The 21477-nt window shown below is 40.0% G+C and overlaps 2 protein-coding genes across 7 annotated transcripts in view; both read left to right on the forward strand.

The window, feature by feature from the left end:
- The window catches only part of slc35c2 (solute carrier family 35 member C2), a 9265-nt gene extending 5787 nt beyond the window's left edge, over nucleotides 1-3478 (forward strand). For both annotated transcript variants that reach the window (XM_061789004.1, XM_061789013.1), the window contains exons 9-10: nucleotides 1115-1244; nucleotides 2065-3478. In XM_061789004.1, the coding sequence (XP_061644988.1) occupies nucleotides 1115-1244; nucleotides 2065-2189 (255 nt within the window). In that variant the 3' untranslated portion in view covers nucleotides 2190-3478. The remainder of the gene's footprint in view (nucleotides 1-1114; nucleotides 1245-2064) is intronic.
- Nucleotides 3479-7087: 3609 nt separating this feature from the next.
- The window catches only part of LOC133485383 (collagen alpha-1(XIV) chain), a 49318-nt gene continuing 34928 nt past the window's right edge, over nucleotides 7088-21477 (forward strand). For 2 of the 5 annotated variants that reach the window (XR_009790685.1, XR_009790686.1), the window contains exons 1-7: nucleotides 7088-7310; nucleotides 11547-11663; nucleotides 13494-13598; nucleotides 16464-16607; nucleotides 18819-18983; nucleotides 19531-19722; nucleotides 20874-21041. Coding sequence is in view for 3 of the 5 variants with exons in the window: in XM_061788975.1 (XP_061644959.1) it covers nucleotides 11552-11663; nucleotides 13494-13598; nucleotides 16464-16607; nucleotides 18819-18983; nucleotides 19531-19722; nucleotides 20874-21041 (886 nt within the window). In the remaining 2 variants the exon portion in view is untranslated. Of the gene's footprint in view, nucleotides 7311-9466; nucleotides 9633-11546; nucleotides 11664-13493; nucleotides 13599-16463; nucleotides 16625-18818; nucleotides 18984-19530; nucleotides 19723-20873; nucleotides 21042-21477 lie in introns of those variants that run through there. The other 3 variants (XM_061788975.1, XM_061788967.1, XM_061788983.1) reach the window with 3 other exon arrangements.

Here is a 21477-nt window from a genome sequence, read left to right on the forward strand (position 1 = left end):
TTATAAGGCCCCCCGTCCATTTTGGAGAAAATGTAAGACTTTTCAGTGCGCCTTATGGTCGTGAAAATACAGTAATTGTAAGTCTTACCTGCAACTTTCTTCATACTGACAAATGATTGCAGTATGTTTGTGATTGGGGGGTAGTTCCTGTTTGATTAAATCAGAGGGTAATGAAGTCAGACAATACCATCTTCCTGGGATAAGAGAAAGCAATGGTAGTCAGAACGGAGCACAGTCCTTTAGTTGAGTGACGTTAGTGGGGCGTGATTTACGCGTCTTAAAGAGAAGTATGGGGAAATATTCTTTGAACAACCACAATGTAAGCTGCTTTTGCTGTGTGGTTGTGGGGGCACAATCTAGGGGCATCGCACAGGGCGCCATTCAGCCCAAGACCGCCACTGGTGGATAGAAATCTGATTCGTTTGTTTTCTGTCGGTGCCAGTGCAGCTTGACATCATTGAAATTCACCAGCGTCCAATGTACACACCCATGTCTGCCCAAACAACAGCAATAGGCATTAAAAAATGCTAAATGAGCTGGAACTTGGCGGCAGGGTGGGCGACTGTTTAGTACATCTGCCTCACAGTTCTGTGGACCGGAGTTCAAATCCCGGCCCCGCCTATGTGGAGTTTGCATGTTCTCCCCGTGCCTGTGTTGGTTTTCTCCCAGATCCCAAAAACATGCATGGTGGATTGATTGAAGACTCTAAATTGCCCTCAGATGTGAATGTGTGCGCGAATAGTTGTTCATTTATATGTGCCCTGCAATTGGCTGGCGACCAGTTCAGGGGTGCACCCCGCCTCTCGCCCGACGATTGCTGGGAGAGGCTCCAGCATGCCTGCGACTCTTGTGAGGGTAAAGTGGTACAGAAAATGGATGGATGGATGTAGCTGTAACTTTTGTGTTCTCCCTGACTGCTCATAATGCATGTTGCATTATCTAAGGACAACACGTGGGTTGTTTCTCATGTTCAGCAGTGTAAACACTGACTTATCGCTAATGTGTCATTTGAAATGTACAGTACATGGAAATAACACCCAAAAAAAAAGATGTGATTGGGCCCTTAGACATGCAATATAATCCAGTTTCTGTCTCTTATTCTGTTCCCCTGCAGGAGATTTGCACTCTGGTTTTGGCAGCATCGCTGATGGGAGACAAAATGAGCATCCTCAACTGGCTGGGCTTCGCTGTGTGTCTGTGTGGCATTGCGTTGCATGTGGGACTCAAAGTCTATTATTCCAAAAGTGAGTACTTTTCTGCTGGGTTTTAACAAGTGTTAAAATGTAATAAAGACAAAAAGGTCATTAAAAGGTATTGAAAGGTATTCAATTTAAGTTTACAAGGTATTGAATGATGTCTGCTGAAGTGTTTACCGCCATGTGATTTGAAGACTGAAACCATAGTCGATGATTGTTCCAATTTTCAATTTGGTTGTACTGTGTTAAGCTGCCAGTGTCTACAACGCTCAAAATATGTGTAAGGAAGTTTCCCAATCAAAACTGTTACAACTCAATGTCGGGTTGTGAAGGTATTCAATGTAACGTTTTATGTATATACCTTTACAGTACCATGAATAGTCATCTACTCTGTGAACTCTATTTATACAGTAACTTCATCGTCTTGAGGAACCAGTCTCTATTCATTCCACCACACCACACCAGTCAGTGTTGTCGCTATATACATTACTACAGTATTTACAGAGGACCTTGTTAATAGTTAAGTCAAAGTGGCCCTTCAGCGAACCGCCCACTCTTCCTGCTTACTTCCTGTCACAATCAGTCATTCAGGCAGCCAGGCACAGTGCAAACTTTGCAGAAAGGTCACAAAACCTTTATTAACTGTACAGGAAATGTTTTAAGTAACATTTTAACATTCCTGTCCAAGGGAAAAAATAAGTTAACCCCTGCTATAATGTGTTAGCCGGTGGCTCGCTAGCTAGCTGATGAACACCCTGAGGGTGGGAACAAAAAAGAAACAAAAACAAAAGAAAAGAAATGCATGTTGATCCTTTCATGCTGGCTGAAATTAGGTCTGGTGATGCCCATTTTTCCTCTTTTTCTTCAGACAAGAGCCCATCGTTACGGCAGCTGAACAGTAAAAGCCCAGAGCTTGAGTTGCCCTTGCTGCGACCTAATGATGAAGAAGACTCTGCCGCTGAAAATGAGGAAGAAGAAATCACCCTACACTGACAGACAACATCATAAAATATTTGAACTCTGATGTCAGCCAATTTACTTCAGGCTTCCTAACACTGTTCAGTGTGAAAGGTAGCCGCAGTGGCGGTCCTTTTAATCTATAATCATATCGTTAAATTCATCTTCATTACGGCATATTTAATGAATCGACCCTCAATAGGTCGCAATTTATTATTATTATCTGCCTCAGGGGGCTTAAATATGTAGTGTTTGTATTACAGTGTCCACAATATATTGTTGAAATTGGTTGTTGAAGCTTTAATGTGATGCTGTAACTGAATTGAAGAAAATTCTTTACAATGCCAAAGTGAGAGATGGAATATTAGGTGGTGACTTTGTAATTGCTGTCCACCAACTTCATAATACGGTACAGTACTTAAATTCCTATGTTGATTTATTTATTTTAATTTTTTTCTTTTTATTATTTTCATTTTTTTTTTATTTTATTGAATTTTTTAAAATGTGTAGTGGAACCTCTAAGATCGAAACTCAAAACTGCACATGTCGGTACTTCTATAAATGGAGGACCCCCTGTATACTGCATGTCTGAACATCCAGGACAGATATGTGTGTACCTTTTTATAGCTACACTGACAGCTACGTTCCAATAGGTTTCGTGACTCTTATGTATCACCAGTACTCATTTGCTAGGAGCACAAAAAAAAGTCAAAGGAAAAAGCAAAACGCGTGTTAATCCTTTCAATGCTCACAGGCTCTCGCTAGTATAGGTCGGTCTCATGTGACGTCATGCAGGGCGGTGGTTGGAACGCTGGGTTTTTTTGTGCAACGTTTCGAAAATGTTGGGTTGAATTCCAAATCATACAGTGTCCGGAGCATTTGAATTTAGAGGTTCCACAAAACCTCATCCTCAGTTTCAGTCCTTTTCGACACACCAGACATCTGCATTGTCTGTTATGAGAAAGTTAAGTAAGCAGTATGGGTCAACCATATTCTGACACTTAATTTGAGCCTTAGAATCCACATTAGTGTGGAATAAGTTTAACAGGTCTTTGACCTGGGCTTAAGTCACATTTTTTTTAAAAATGGTGCTCTGTCATGTGATCCTGTGTGCATTAAAACTGCAACTTTCAATGATTTTTGCTAATTCACTGTAATCTTGCAGAAAATGCAAATTATCAGATTATACTGTTATTACAGGTAAAGACTCATCTTTAATGTGCCTTATTTACCTCAGTTTTCAATTGGACTCGAATAGACAATCAAGTCTTTGAAATACATGGAAACATAAATTATTATTAAACTATTTTTTTGTGGCACCATGAGGATTGTGTTTCTTTCTCTGTTGCTGAGTTGAATATAAAAACTAAAAATGAGGCCTTGTTATGAAGCTCTTTGCTAACCATTGAAGTAGAATGTGTTGTATCTACAGTGGGGGAAATATTTTTTTTTATCCCTTCCCCAGCTGAATTTGTAAGTTGGCTCCCAACTAAGAAATTTAGCAGGCTCCAGTTTAATGGTTGTTTATTGTCTACGGTAATAGAATATTTGTCAAATTTGTGTAATAAATATATATATATATATATATATATATATATATATATGTGTGTGTGTGTATGTGTGTGTGCACGCGCGTGTGTGAACAATTTTAAGTGGAATAGGTAATTTCTGTCATGGGTGTGTGTTAGGGTTGTTGTCTTCCCCCTGTCTCGTACACACCTGCTCCTGACAAATAGATTCATCAAAATCAGTTCTGTATACATTGTACTCTTCATTACCCACTGCTAGATTTCACGACCTGATTATGATAGACAAATTTCCTATTTCATGTTAATAATCAAATATTTATCATTACAGTAATAGTGTTACACATATTGGTAGCTGTTAACACGCAAAACATTAGAAAAACAGATAATTGGTTTCGTGCATACCTGCCTAGTATATCCTAAATGTAAGCAGTAAACATTTATAGGTGCCCAAGTATATTTGTGTGTGTGTGTGTGTGTGTGTGTGCACGTGTGTGTGTGCCATAATGGGTGAATGTGCTTTTTTTTGTTTTTAAACTATTTATTATTTGAGAGAATGAACAGGTTATATATGTGTCATTACATATTTATCATATCAAAACAAGACACCAATTAGTATGGAAAAATGTAATTAAAGACAATATGTAAATTTAGGCGGCGCGGTGGAAGACTTGTTAGCACATCTGCCTCACAGTTCTGAGGACCGGGGTTCAAATCCCAGCACCGCCTGCATGGAGTTTGCATGTTCTCCCCGTGCCTACGTGGGTTTTCTCCGGCGACTCCGGTTTCCTCCCACATCCCAAAAACATGCATGAATCGGAGACTCAAAATTGCCCATAGGTGTGAATGTGAGTGCGAATGGTTGGTTGTTTCTGTGTGCCCTGCGATTGGCTGGCGACCAGTTCAGGGTGTACCACGCCTCTCGCCCAAGGGTATAGCTGGGATAGGCTCCAGCACGCCCGCGACCCGCTTGAGGATAAGCAGAATGGAAGATGAATGAATGAATGTAAATTTATATGCTTGTGTATAGTCCAAGTCCTAATAATAGAGAAAAAAATAAGAATATAGATTAAACTTCTATACGTTTGTCAAATTTAACAAGGAGAAAAAGAGACCGTAAATATTAGTAAATTAATCCTCTTTACATTACAGTAGGGTGATACCAACCAAAGTGTCAGAATCATCAACCTAACACACGTACCAACAATAGAAATCAACACATCTTGCACATTCATGTATCTTGTTCACGCCTAAGAATGAATGTGAAATGTGCATTTTGTAGGCTTTCACTTTGTGAAGTTGGGTTCATGGACTGAATGGAATAAGTATACGGCAGTAATTCTCAACTAGTGGGTCAGGCCCCTAAAAGTGGGTTGCCATTTCTATCCATCCATCCATCCATCCATTTTCTTTCTCCTCACTTGGGTCGCGGGCGTGCTGGAGCCTATCCCAGCTATCATCGGGCAGGAGGCGGGGTACACCCTGAACTGGTTGCCAGCCAATCGCAGGGCACATACAAACAAACAACCATTCGCACTCACATTCACACCTATGGGCAATTTAGAGTTTCCAATTCATGCATGTTTTTGGGACGTGGGAGGAAACTGCAGTGCCCAGAGAAAACCCACGCAGGCACGGGGAGAACATGCAAACTCCACACAGGTGGGGCCGGGGAATTAACCCCGGACCTCAGAACTGCGAGGCAGACGCTCTAACCAGTACAACACCGTACCGCCTACAAACATTTCTAAATGAATGCAAATGTATTGTACTTAAAAGTTGAAACAACTGCACTTAACAAAAGTATTGAACTGGATTTCACCCCCCCTCCCCCAACGCAACCTTGTGCAAAATTTGAACATTTAATCAAGTGATTCTTTCACATACAGCGAGAGCATAGGTGTCAAACTCAAGGCCAGGGGGCCAAATCCCCCCCACCACACCACTTTATGTGGCCCACTAAAGCAATTAAAGTGTGTCTTGTGTGTTTCTTGCTTAATAGGTTTGTTCTTTTCGTACAATTTGTCTTCACTTTTTACCGATATTACAAGCATTTTTTTTCCACCAAATCCTTTAACACGAAGTGAACAATAGTTGTATACCTAACATTTGTGTGCCGCAGTTTTCCATGATTTCTGATTTCAAATTCAATTACAACCCTAATTCCAATGAAGTTGGGATGTTGTGTTTAACCTAAATAAAAACAGAATACAATGATTTGCAATTCTGTTTTTATTTAGGTTTAACACAACGTCCCAACTTCATTGGAATTGGGGTCGTAGTTGCTAACAATATACGTAACAATGAATTGCCAGGAAAATTGTGGATATGAAATAATATGGTGACGTGACAAAATTGATCTGGTTTCCATAGTCATCAGGGCCCTCTGAGGGAAACCATAACGATGATGTGTCCCACAACAACAAATTAGTTTGACACCCCTGCACTAGCTTTGAGAATCACTGCTCTCGGCCAGTGGTTCTCAACGTGTGGTACGAGTATTACCAGTGGTACGCGGGCTCCCTCTGGTGGTACATGAAAGACTCACATAATTAAATGTTCAAACTGCCTTAAACGGTTTTTACTCCACATTACATTTGTTAAGTACAGTTCAGTTGTCCATTCATCCATCCATTCTCAGCACCGCTTATCCTGGTTAGAGTCATGTGTTGCTGGAGCATATTCCAGCTGACTTTGGGCAAAAGGTGGACTACACTCTGGTCACCAGTCAGTTACAGGGCACAAATAGACACAGACAACCATTTGCATTCACATTGTTACTGAGTGGGAACTGAACCGACGCTGCCCACACCAAAGTCAGGCAAGTGTACCACTACACCATCAGTGACAACAGTTCAGTTGTTTTTAACTTTAAATTACAATACATTCACATTTAATCGAGATTTGTATTTTTATTTTTACTATTAAACTTTAATGTGTAATATTATTTAATTGAATCCTTATTCAAGGACAGCTTTTCATTTAAGCGCAGTGTTAATTTTCAGACTGTTACAGTGGTTTACAATAATATTAAATTAAACCGCTGCCTCATTTTTGATGTAGATTTCGGCCTACTACACTACTGTACTTTAATGTTGTCTTGATGGACTTAATTGGAGAGACAAGTATTTTTTGAGATGGGGCTTGGTGTAAAGGGTTGGAGAACAACTGCACTACACTGTTGTTTTATACGTAATTGTTCTCCATGTGACACTCAAAATACACCTGATTGATGCACTTAAAATTGGATAATTGGAAAGTGCGACTTCCAGAGTGACAACAGTTGAGAACGGTATACGGGACAGATTTGTCACATCCAGTATGGCGGACGCGCTGACGTATCCAGCAACGGGCAATTCTGCTCAATGCGTTGTCTAAGTACATTTGATGTCTATGATAGCACGCCCATGAAGGAGAGGCCACGGCTAAGTTTTGGAAACACGTTTCCCTCTGAAAAGCACACACACACACACACACACGTACACGTACACGAGCCGGTGCAGGACCATTGGGCGCATAATTACAGTGGGAGCTCAGTTTTGTGTCGTTGCCCGCTCACATTCCGAAAGAATATGCTCTTCACGTAGAGCTTCGATAAGCCTGGACCCCGAACTACACCGTCACCGGGCAGGTAAGCGCTCACCTTGCCGCCCCTCGCCTGACACAGCAAATCGGAGCAAAACACCTTTGTCCTTTAGCATTCTGTTTTGAACACGTCATAGTGAAAATACTCTAATCTTGACTTTTTATCAGTTTTGTCTGCCTTTGCCGTTTTCATCCTTTTGTCACTGCAACGCAGGTGAGAATCTTTGCTCGAAAACGTAAACAAAGCTGGCTTTACTTTGTGTTTACTTCCAGCAACGTTGTTGTTGTTATTATTATTTAAATATAATTAGATTTTTGGTAATGTCATTATAACATTCAAAATTCTCAAATATTTGTTTTCCAGCAAGCTAATTTACACAATTGCTGAATTTACTGACAAACAAGACTTTTTTTTTTTTTTGCTTTCATCTCAAAGTTAGCACATTGTTCGCTGAATTATGTAGTTTGTAATTATAGTATTGATTTTACATTTATGGTTGTGACTTTGCTGTTCAACGTTGGTATTAGCGACAAGCTAATTTACGCACTAAGTATTGCTCGTTAGTGCATAATTCCCCGTATTTTTATGGTATGATGTCATATACATAGAGAGGGGGTCCTCTGTTTATAACGGTCCTCTCAGACGAATTTTTGAGGTTACGAAATGCGTGCCATAAACTACTTTGCCAGCGGCGTTAGATTCCGTTGTCACACAGCACAAGCCGGCGTACGTACTATTTTTCATTTGATTGTCTTATATTTCTGGTCTTGACGTGTTTTTCATACGTGTTTCCTGTAAGTTAGTGTTGGACATATATATATATATATACAGTATATGGGCATAAAATAAAAGCTATGATTTAAAAAAAAACAAAATTCCACAAAAATCCACTTTGTCATTTTAATACATTTTTAGGTTGTTTTTATTTTTTTATTTTTAATGGGTTCCTGATCTGTTTTCAATGATTCCCGTATGACATTTCAAGGTATCAAACGGTGTGCAATGAACTAGTTGATGTAGCAGCAGAAGAATACGTCCTTATGTGGCACAAGGTGAGCTCCGTTAACACCATACAGACTTTTTAATTTGATTTTTTTCAGTTTATGTCCGCGGCGGCACGGCGGACGACTGCTTAGCACATCTGCCTCACAGTCCTGAGGACCCAGTTTCAAATCCGGCCTCACCTGTGTGGAGTTTGCATGTTATCCCCGTGTCTGCCTCCAACATTCCAAAACATACATGGTAGGTTAATTGAAGAGTCCAGAGTACCTGGAGAAAACCCACGCAGGCACAGGGAGAACATGCAAATGCCACACAGGCGAGGCCAGATTTGAACCCCCGTCCTCAGAACTGTGAGGCACCGTGCCACCCAACACCATTCATACACAAGACAAATCCATAGTGTTTTACAGGAGCAAAGAAATAATGATTGTGATTGATAAAAGGTAACATTTCCAACATAAATGAAAAGATAAAACAAAACTATAACATTGCAAAACACAGATTAAAATCCCAAAACAAAAGCAAGATGGTGAAAACAAGTCATAATATTTTTGGTTCTGTAATTTCTATATTATTATACATCATATGTATGCTATAGAATAATATCATAATTCGGGTTGCAACTAATTATTTTAATAATCGATTCATCTGTCAATTTTTTTCGATTATTCAATGAAAAAATTCCATCCCTTTATTCAAAAAGAGAACATTATTTTTATTATATTATTATTATAGTTGAAATTGCTGGTTTAGAAAATGCACAAACGATAAATTTATTATGATTCCGTTACTGGTTTGATTCGTAACATCTGCCAGAAAATCGGCAAAAAATGTTGATCGATGTTTTTCAAAGTCAAAACAATTAGCTTGATAATCAATTAGTTAAATTATTAATTGTCTCTAATTATAATACTATTATATTCGATCGATATTATAGTATATGATTACAATTTAGCTCTTCACAACTGAAGTCAACAAAAAGATAACTATACTGTAACTCTAAATGTATGTAATATGGATTTTAGCTACTTTATTTGTCTGTATTACAGTACGCTGATTAGTTTATTACAGTACACAATTTAACAACCAAGCTACAAGTAATGTCGGTATTATTGCTTTACACTTTCAGAAATGGTTAATAGGGGGTCAAATTGGAGTCACCACGATTCCGTAACTGCTACTTTTTGTGTGTCTGACAGGCAGGCAGACACTCTGTCAGACAGGAACACGCAGCAAGTGTAGTTCATGGCAATATTCAGGCAAGCACAGACACATGAGAGGCATGAGAATACAAAGCGCATCAGACCTATGATGGAAATGCTTGAACTCTTCTCTGGTCGTCTTTGTCACGCCAAGGATTATCAGGTTTTTAAAATTATTTTATTGTATTTATGTCTAAATGTCAGCGTTCCATATTGGCATCCATCCATCCAGCCATCCATCCCATTTTCTATACAGGGACGCAGGTGAGCTGGTGCCTGTCCCAGCTTACTTTGGGCAAGAGGCAAAGTACAGTTTGGACTGGTCACCAGTCAATCGCAGGGGACATATAACCCAACAACCATTCATACTTATGGACAATTTCAAAAGTGGGCAAATGTGGTCTGCTGGCCAGTGGCCACATACAGTACAGCCTGCTGCATTTTTTAAAATCCTGCCCACTGAGCATTTATGGAATCAAGACTCCTTTCATAATTGTTGCATTCATTTTTGAATTCTGATTCTGATTGATTATTATTATGCAACGTGTAAATGAGCTTTGCTCTGATTGGGTCGTTCATCTTCTCCAATTTACATATGGAAAACAGCATCTCTCGGATTGGTCCAGAACACTGGCGTCCGCTTGTGTCTAGATAGAAGCTTGGGGCGGCCAAGCATAGCGACGTCACGTCCTTCAATGCTACGTTCAGACTCTCATCCCTCGCAAGGTTCCAATATATAGAGAAGAGTTTTGCATAGTTTATTTTTTTATTTACTTATTTACTTTTTTGCAAGGTTGGCAGGGGACACTATTATAATTGTAAGTTCTCCCATTCCCACTATTATCTCCTCTACAGGTATTCGGACAAAAGCATTCAGAGAATTATGTGAATGAGGTGTTTACTTTGAAATGGGCACCCTCCCAGACAGGCTTGTTAGTTTTATGAGCTCTTTTGAAGAGCAGTGTGTGTCTTAATATTACAGACCTATGTGTGTCATTACCTGTGTGAAGTCCGAGGGTCTGTAATGGAGGAGCACCTGTAGTCAGACTCTGTCATAAACCATTTCCCACAGGAAATTCCTAATTGGACTGTTATTCCCACAAATACCCACAAACCAGCAGTACACATCAGCACTTCTAAGGAACACAATCGCTTCCGTGATACTAGTTGACCTCTGTTTTGTTTCAATGTCAAATCAGTCTTTTCCATAGGAAATAATGAAAACAGATATAAATTGGAGTTTTGTCATCCGAGACCATGCTCACAACTCAAAACAGTCTCAAATCATCTTTCCCCATTGAAATGAGTGGAAATGCCAGGAATCCGTTCCAGCCCCGCAAAAACAAACCTTTTTGTAACTTGTTTTTTTTATTTAAAAAAGGCAAATGGACAGTATTGTACTTCATAAAACATACGGTAAGAACATACAGTAATTAAATAGAATGTAAAGAATTAAGCGGTTTGTACATCATGATTTCGTGCTTCAATGCCCATTGACATTGCGTTCTTTCTGGTGTGCAGCCCTTGGCCACCAGGTGGCACTTGAAAACAGACATACGGACAAACATGAAGCACATACTTGGAGACGGTCACAACTGACTCAGTCAGCTGCAGTAATTTTAATAGATTTTTGCACAGTAAAAAGTTTATATGCCTGTCTGTGAGTATTGATATATATTCTGTTTGTTGTATTGTTTGTGTTCAAATATCCAATGCTTAAAAGGGTTATAACTACCTCAATATTGATGTTACTGTAGTTTCATTAGCCCACCTGTGGCGTTTCGCATTGCGTGTTAGCAGCAAGCCAGCGGACTTCTGTAAGCAAGCACTTGGCTTGGTTCGCTGCCGCCATTTTGTGCTGGTAACAACATTTTTGTTCGCAACTAAAGACAAAAAAAATCAGTCAAGATTTCTCGAAAACCCGTAAGGAATCTATGTCACCATCATAAAACCTTCATTTCTCTACAGACAATGTTTTAAGTATAATTTGAACATTCTTATCCACCATACAAGAGTAAAACAAAGTTGTGGTATATCAGTGACATGACCAAATATTACTCTTGCTTTGTGTTTTCAGGTCTCATGTCCCTTCACCAACCAGACTCTTCCTCAACATCCTCATTGTCATTTCATTGGATCATGTTGCATTTCCTGTTTATCGTCCTGCTGCTGTCATCAGAAGTTCATGGCCAAGGTATATGGTCTGTCATCACTGTGACAGCACCACGTGTGCAGCAATTAAATCCTACACTTAACATTTAACTATAGTAATTCATACTACAGTATATCATCATTGAGTCTGTTTTCTACTTCTTTTTCCCTAATTTTTCAAAGCAAATTACGAAGGGGATAGACTGGCCACCCTTCCCAAGTATTGTGGTTTCCATTACTTTAGATTTGTTTGTTTTTTAACTATATGATGTTATGGAAATAAGCTGTTGCCAACATACATACAATTTATTTTAACAGTACAGGCAATTTCTAAAGTTCTTAACTGATTGGGATTTTTAACTCATACAAATGTAAAAAGAAGTTAACTGCTGTTATTATTAATTGAAACCAAAAACAGATGCATAGAAAATATGGAGTAATTATGCTGACGGCAGTCAACTTAATACAGCAGACCTCTTAACATTATTGTACAAGTGTAAGAAAAATGTAACTTATGTTTCATTAAGTTCAAACTGTAAGCCCCAACTTATTCTCCTGCTTGAAACCTTGCGGGTTAAACAAAGAAGCAGCTTATTTGCGATTTTGCCGATTTTTCTTTTCTTTTACTCACCATAAAATGTGTTTCCTATCAATTATTTTTTTGATAAGCTGCATGTTGAACTGAACCTCGAGTCAAATGTTCATTTTAGTCTGTGCTGCGGGCTGCTAAGAAAATGGATGTCAATAATTTGGACACCTTTTATTTAAACCATGCAAACCATTTTGACCCAGCCCCCTAAAAGAATCTGAATTGAGAATCGTTTGGAACCGGAATCCAACTAAGGAATCAGAATCAGAACCCGAATTGCTCAAATTCAAACAGTGCCCAACCCTGGCGCTCACCCTCATCATGCCGAAAATGTGCCGTAATGCCTACAAAGCAGCCCTCAAGTTGGCTTGACCTGGCCATGGAAAAAGGCGATCGAGCCACCAAATCGTAATATTCTGAACCTTATTCTTTCATGATCTCCGCCTTGTCTTGCTAGTCTGTGATATGGCTCTTAATGAGGTGTCATGCATGCAACATGGAATATACTATAGAACAGAGATTTTTCCAACAGGACTAAAAAAAAAATAGGATGACAAAATAAAATATAAAAATGTAATTATTATTTCCAAATTGAGCTGCGCACTTGGCTGCCTCTTTAAAAAGAGTTTTGCTGTTCACTGGGTTGTCAGACACAGTACTCGTCTAGCTCTACTTAAGACCCGATCTGAACCCTTCAGAGCTCCATGACCCAAACCACACAGGCAGACAGACATACAATCATGTGTGTCAGAAAGGTATTTTTACAGTGTTGAGGATCATATGGTATCTATAGAAGCACATCATTCCGTTCATGATTATTCTTCTGTCTTCTTTGTCTCCACCACCTTTTACCCTCATGCGCTATCTATAACTCATCCACGTTACATACAAAACACTGGCACTCTGTAACTCTGTGACGGGGCCCTGACATGACCTCTGACACTCGTGGCCCGCCTTAGCATCCTCTTCCTGTCTCTTCAGGGGACGGGAGGACAGGACGTGCTTTGACGGGTGAGGGGGCAGCTGCAGCGCGGGGGCTGGATGGAGGGTGGGAAGGCAGAAACATGAAAGATGCTGCTTGTTGGGAAACCCCCTGCTGGAAATCATGCAAATGAAGAAACAAGTGATCATTTTTGGGGAAGGAAATGAATGACATGGGAATAACAGGAGACATGGAGAAAGTTCCTGACAGTTCCGCCAGTTTATTTCTGTCATCACACGTCTAAGTCTAGGCCAAGTGCTTGAATAAAATCTTGCCGTCATCTGCCTTATATCTTTGCCAAGGTCGTCTTAAGCTGACGGTCCTGTCTGAAGACAGACTGCAGATGAAATGGAAAGAGACGGATGGTCCCATTCAGAGCTACAAGGTCCGAATAAGACCTATCTCAGGTGAGACTCTTCAGCCTCGTTTCAAACGAGCAATACTATTTGGTTCAATAATTTTTTTATACCTGTCCATTGTCATAAAGGTACCAAAGTAAACCGTAGTAAACTCAGTCAGTTCTGGGACATTGGTCAACCACATTTGTTCATAATTACAGTAAAATACTATTTCCACGTAGTGCATGGAAGTATAGAATTCCCCTGCGTGTGTGCCGTTCACTCGTCACCAATTCACCTATTTGCATTTTTTTCCATGGAACATAGCCCAAACTATTTGCTGAAAAACGAATTTGCTTTTTATTGTGCTCTTTTTGAAATGCCACAAGATGCTGCCAAAGCCCTGTCTAAATAGGAACAGGTGTCAACGAAGTTTGTTGACGTGATACATCCCGACTGGAGCTAAGCTTAACTTGCGTTGTTAGTGGAAGTTACAGAGAGTCTGCGCCGCATGTGCACGTACAAGGCCATTTCCGGTACATTCCGTTATCAAATTATCTGTGAGTCATTTATTTATTTTTAAGGGTGATGTTGTGATGAGTTTAAAATTATATTAAAGATGTTCTGAATGTTCTGCATTTCTGTAAAATCAATCCCCACACCAAGTCTCTCCATCCATAACCTGGCAGCTAGGCTGGGCAAAATATCCTGTCTTTAGCGATGTGTCCACACGCACAGATCAGCTTGCTGATGAAGTGCTGACTCTACGGGTGAAACTGCTTTTATTTTCTTTAAGGGCACTCCCTTTTTTCCCCACACTCTGGGCTCTAATTCAACAAGTAGAAGCCGCTTGCTTCCCTCATGCAAACCACTAGTATTGCCCCCTAGTGTCATGGTAACCTAATCTGTATTTGCCATTGGCCCACACTATACACTGTACACAATAAATGCTCTGGGAAGAATGGGTAAAAAAATGCAATAAACTCACTCCTAAACCTTGTTGAAAGCCTTCCCACAAGAGTTGAAGCTGTTATAGCAGCAAAGGGTAGAACCAACAACATATTAAACCATCTGGATTTAGAATGGGATATCGCTTAAATTCATATCTGAGTCAAGGCAGGTGAGCGAATGCTTTTGGCAATGTAGCATATGTGTCTCTTTTAACTTTAAAGACTGAAGAATAACAAAGACCAAATATTAACGAGCGTGATTTGTGTTGGATATGTGCCCCACACAACTCTTTTTTTTTTTTTTTTGTATTTTTTAAAATTAATTTATTTATTTTTTAATGGATGACCTGGCATGATTTTTTGCCATGATGACGGTCATCTTTTCAAGTGTTGCAAAAGAAGCCACAAAAGGCTAAAGAAAAAGCAGACCATACATCCTCAAGTCATTTGACATTTGTTGAGTTGAGTTAGTTGCTTCCGGTATGATGTCCGGTGTGATGTCATGCATGATGGCTGTTGGAACTCCTCTCTTATGTGTGACTTAAGTGGCATATTTTTCCCAACATTTTAGTTGAATTCCAAGTTGGACGATCTCAGGGGCATTTGATTTCTACACATTCCGCTGCATATGACTTTTCGGCACCCTTGCTTTTGGCTACCAACTACATAGTCCTGATTCATCCTTTGGAATGCGAGTCAGTCCCTGCAGCCAGAGCCCAAAATCCTGTGACAACTTGCTGCCTGACCAAAAGAGACATTTGTAGCACAATATTGTTCCTCTTTTAACAAGGCCAAACACACTCACACATTGTAGGTATAATATTCTGTTTACTACACATGCTGTTGTACTATGAGTACTGCATATGCATGTCCTCCGGTTTTAATGCTCTTAGAGCGAAAGGGCATTGGATTGGAAATACCTTCCCTTTGTGACACTGTTGTCTGTAAACTGGCAAACAAATAGATATTTGTCAATTTTCAGTTAGACGTTGTCTCGCATTAACATCCCTGTGCATCAGGGGTCATCGAACCTCATCTTTTGACGTTTTAAATAAAAAAAAATGGCTCCGTTCATATTTTTTTGTGATTATATGGGCACGAATCTCTTTCTTTCTTTCATGCTGAACTACTGCAGTTGCCCTAATTCCCTATCCAGTTGCAAAAATTATATAATAAAGGCGTCTGTTGGCTGCATGGTACGAAGCTGACACACAGCAACTTGCTTGTGGTATTTTTGACAAGTTGCTGGCAACTGAAATGGAAGAATGTGCAAATAATGAGCAGTGCGCCCAACAGGGCATGGAAGAAAACTTGGTTATTTTTCAAGTCACACTAACGTATTCTAAAAATTAAATAACCACAGGCAGTTTATTCATCTTGGATACATGGCACCAGTAAAAGAAGCAGCAGTTTCTTAAAATTGCATTTATCGCTCTAGGACAGAGGTTCTCAAACTTTTTACAAGTACCACCTCACAAACTAGTTGGCTCTCCAAGTTCCACCCCCATGGCCAACATTAAAATACAGTAGCGTAAAGCATCGAAGGCCCAAGTGTTCATCAAACTAAGAAATAAATAAACTACTCAAATAATATCAATTAAAATGTATTACACATAAAACATATATACTGAAATAAATGTTCAAAAACAAATATTTCTAAATGATGAAATTCAACTATATTGTGGTTAAAAGTTAAATACAACTGAACTGTACTTAACCAATGTACTGTACTGCATAAAAAAACTAACTATGCACAATTTGAAGATTTAATTAAGTGATGCTGTCACATACCAATAGAGGGACCCCACGTACCACTACTGGTACTCATACCACACTTTGAGAATCCCTGCCCAATCTGACTACTTTGACAATGCTGATCATGGAACCTGCTCTGGACTCAAATAGTGGCGTTTCTTTCACGTGACACAACCAAGTCACTTTTCAACAATAACCGTATGGCTTTTTTATTTATTTTTTTTCCCAGATGTGCCACAGCCAGAGCTCATGTTGACCACCACACGGGGCCGGGCAACCGTTGCAGGACTGGACTCCAGTCAGGAGTATGCCCTCCAAGTTCTCATGCTTAATGGGACCACGGAGAAACTTCTGGCAAAGCGACGATTCACCTGTAAGAGACTCACCAAGGTGGATGGCAGATATTGGAAGTGCTGGGTGACTGGAAAAAGGACAAAATAAGTCGACAAATCAGATCTGAGCTATTACTATATTTACTATTTAGCCTTATTTCAACCGAATTAAAACCTGTTTGTCCTGGAAGGTGTTTTTAAGGTAGAGTTAACCTAAACACAAAATCTAAACACTCATTTGATATTGTGTATATCCATCCATCCATTTTCTGAGCCGCTTCTCCTCACTAGGGTCGCGGGCGTGCTGGAGCCTATCCCAGCTATCATCGGGCAGGAGGCGGGGTACATCCTGAACTGGTTGCCAGCCAATCGCAGGGCACATACAAACAAACAACCATTCACACTCACAGTCACACCTACGGGCAATTTAGAGTCACCAATTAATGCATGTTTTTTGGGATGTGGGAGGAAACCCACGCAGGCACGGGGAGAACTGTGAGGCTGACGCTCTAACCAGTCGTCCACCGTGCCGCCTATTGTGTATATGTTCTTTTTAATTCTCTAAACTACTATTTATGGTGGTGGGGGTCTTGGGTTTACGACGGTTTGGAGATATAAGGTTAAAAACTAGTTAGCACAGCAGGATAAGAAGGCATGATAATTTACCACATATTTACTGTTTTTCATTTGATTGTTTTATATTTATAGCACAGAAGTATTTCTCATACAAATATTTAATGTAATTATGTCTGCAAGTCTGCAATTGGCTGATGATCACTTCAGGGTGTACCCTGGGCAGGATAGGCTCCAGCTAACCTGCGACCCTAATGAGGACAAGCACTATAGAAAGACGGATGGATTGATACATGTTATTATAAAATAGAGCACATAAATTAATAAACAAAGCTAATGAAACTTAAATTGTATGAAATAACACTCTGGATCGTAATTGTGAAAAGGAAGTACAGTATTACGTTTAATGAAATGTAAAAAGATCCTTCATGAACACAAATTCTAATTTGATCTGGCAGAGATGCCAAAAGAGTTGTGTGAAATGCTTTTAGCATTACATTTTACATTATTTTTGCAGATTGCACATTTTGTCTTATTATTTCAATATTTTATTTGATATTACAGCTACTGACCTATGAATCCATCAATTTGACCCAAAAATATTTGTAAGATTGTTGCTGGGTTTTTTTGATTTTGTATTTTTTCTTAATGAATGGCACACGCAGAGGTCAACAGAACCATAATATTGGTTCAGCGCTAATGTATTTTTTTCATACATTGCATTAGTATCCAAATGAAGGTTATAATGGTATTTTATATCATTTTTGTAGACACGAGCAGTTGTGTTTGTTCTGCATGGAATGAATCAACTGTGAAAACTTCCTGTCTAACGCTGACTATTTTTCTTGACAAGAAATGTATACTTTATTTTAGGAAGTGGTAACATTTTTGTGGAATCTGCAATCTTACCCAATCCCCCACTCCATCAGACACATAAACAGTGGGTGGGTATCAGTGCACTATTAGAAGCTGAAAATTAGGTGTCTTTGAACATAGTGTGTATGCTTACACAATTAAAATGACAATGCTGGTTATGGCTCCATACTGTATTCACCCACAGTGTCCCTGTCTATTTCATCACATTCATAATTTGTGGTATCACTTTTTTGACTTTGTAATGGTATTCTCTCTCTGTGGCTGGTGTGTAACATAACGGCAGCCCAGTAGTCTTCTGGAAAAGCACGCCACTAGTTGTAGGATAGTGTGTCGAGTCACACATGTCCAGGCAGGCCTCAGCACCTCAGCATGGAAAAACGTGACATCAGCTGTCATACTGGAATGAATGATGGAAGTCTGGGAGTTTCTTTGCCCCTGCCTTTTGACTCTTTCTTGGGCTTTGTGATTATCTCAAGCCCTGTCAATTGTTTCCTGCTTAAAAGTTTCACCCTCAATTTGCAATTTGTTGACCTTGTCTGCAGCCCACATCACCTAAAAACGTGCAGCCGAAATGAGCCAAGAGCGACTATTTATTTGCTGTAAATGAGGAGTGTCCAAAGTATGACCCTGGAGCCATTTACGGCCCTCAGTCTGTTTTTTATTGTCTCGCGTTGACCACGGTGACCCAAGTCAAGGAACAGGTTTAGGGAAACTTAAGTCAGACACTGTATTGACTCACAAAGTTGGGCTACATACATACCATTGAAACTGCTGCTTAAAAAAGGGGCCTTTGTCTCGTCCAGTGGACGGTCTACGGGAGGAGGAGATGATCCGTAGCGGTCAAAGGAGGAAGCTGTTGCCAGGAGGGTCTGGATCAGGAGACCTGGATGATGGTACAGAGGCTCTGCTGGCTCTGCCTACCATTCTGTATCCAGACCCTGTAACCACAACTGTGGCTATGAATGCAGGTAAATCATTTTGGTACATAGGAAAACACACACACACACACACACATCTTGCTATTCCTTGAGCTTGATGACAGGGGTTGAATACAGAGCACATAAGACTCGAGAATGAAGTTGTAGTTGTCTCTTGAGTAGCCTGTGACCTCTGCAGCACGCCAGACTGGTATGGTTACTTTATAGTACATCGATCTTGTTATGACAAGCAAGGCCAATACCCATGTAATGTTTATTGTAAAAAAATAATATTAATGAATTTTTTTGCAAGTTGGTTTAACTGTTGCCAACCATTTTAAAATCTGAACGTCCTACTGGTCTGGACTGGAGTAATAATATGAACATTCGATGTGAATTGTTGTGGCTCTGAGTTGATACAGTGTGAGCACAGCAAGCGTTTGCAGTGACTTTACATTGTGAACAATTTACTGAGTTGAAAGATTAAAAAACAATATTTTATAGTGAATGTCCAGCTTGAAGGTTGAGGGGTTTGCATGTGACCTCGGGGGATCTTGATCATTCACAACCTACAATCGCTATTACCTCCCTCTGCCAGAGCCACCAACTATAGAACCCTCTCCTCCGCCTCTGGACGAGCCCCAGGGCAAATCCACCAAAGAGAAGAAAAAGAGGAAGAAAGAAAAAGAGCGAGACCGCTTTAAGGTGGAAATCAAGGATGAACAGGGGACGACAGTGGGCAGAGCGGAGAAACCACACAAGACACCCCTTCCCACCCAGCCGGTTACAGGTAACCTCTGGTTACAGGTAACCTACAGCCGCACCTAAGGTTGACCGAAATCCAATGGTCAATAGGGTTTATGCGCAACCAACTTCCACATTCAGGAAAAACAGGATGAAGCGCTTCCTTCCGCTTCAGGTTTAAGCGTTGTTTGTATTTACATATGTCATATATGGATAAATAAATGACATGCATGTTTTTAACTTTTGTCCAAAGACACCAGCGACAAACAAAACAATATTCTAGCAAGTTCGGATTCAAACCATTATGTCATCAGCCTGTAATTATTGCTGCGTGCACAGGAAGTCCGCCAACCTGTGTATATATATATGTTTGTATGTTTTAGCTTTTTAACATTAACTATCAGACAAGTATTAAAATGAAATCAACTACTACTGTTATGTAAAATGTTAAAACGATACTCCATACCTTTTGATCACAAGTGACAAGCAGCTAACCAGTCGGTGGTTATCTAGCTAGTTACTAGTCCCAAGAAGTTAAGCTGGCATTCTACACCTCACTCAGTGCTATTTCACCACACCAGTCACTCATGGAAATGTCAAAACAGGAAGTAGAAAGCTGCCAAATTAAAAACAGTAACATCACTCATCATTGTTTCACAGAATCTGCACTTTTGCTCAGTCCTCCCACTGGCAACTGGCACTGAAACACAGTGTTAACAATAGAATAAGCATTGTGCGAGTATTTTAGTATGTACAAATGCGTACAGGTACAGGCCAGTCCTTTGAGACCACTGCTAAAGGAAGACACACTACTCTGTTTCAGAAGCCTGTGTTGCATCCCAAAGATTAATTTAAAGAAGATAAAAATGTAATGTGTGCTGACATGATGACAGTGTTTACACAACAGGAAAAGATAATGAAACGCCATGCTGTTTGCCTTCAGGGTACTTGTCGTACTGTATAATTCAAGGAAACATGCATTTACACAGATGTTCATGTACACATCATGCTGACACATGCCATTCTCAACTAAATGAGTAGAACTATCATGGAGCATAATGATGTGCACTTTATAATGTGGAGTACTTGATAATATTGGATATCGAGATCCTTGCCTGAACCTCCTGGAAAAACATATTTGCTTTACATTATGGTTTGTCCAAGTCACTCACACTCTTGGGCGTTGTCTTTTTCAAGGGGCTTTTCCGAGAAAACCTTTCGAGTGCAACACTGACGCTGCGGCGGACATTGTGTTTTTGGTGGATGGCTCCTGGAGCATTGGACGCACTAACTTCAGGCGGGTTAGGGACTTCTTGGAAGGACTGATGACACCCTTCCGCATCGGGCCAAACCACATTCAGATTGGTGAGGCTTAATATGTATTGGTTAGCTGTACAATTGTACTCCTATACAGTGTGTTTGTTTTCTCTTCCATTCATGCCATCATCTATAATATTTCGCAGATCTGCAAGTTATTCAATCACTGTGTGGTGACAGGGGTAATGAGCACGACATAGCACACACTAGCCAGTTTGCACCGCCTAAAGTCTGGTTTATTGGACTAGTGTGCCATTCTGTTTCTGTAAATTGACTTGGACCCAGCACACTTGGAAGAGATGGACATGCACAGCTGGCCAAAGTTGAAGTAATGGCACTGTGCAGGGCATAGTGGAGAAAGAGGTAATCATGAAGTACCACAGTATAGTAGAACTGGCACAGTGTGAGAGCACCTATATATTAAATCAATGTTCTGTAACATTTGTGAATGAAAATGGTGAGAAGCCAACCAATTTGCTAGACC

Source organism: Phyllopteryx taeniolatus, chromosome 1 (genome assembly GCF_024500385.1).
Source record: "Phyllopteryx taeniolatus isolate TA_2022b chromosome 1, UOR_Ptae_1.2, whole genome shotgun sequence".
NCBI lineage: Eukaryota > Metazoa > Chordata > Actinopteri > Syngnathiformes > Syngnathidae > Phyllopteryx > Phyllopteryx taeniolatus.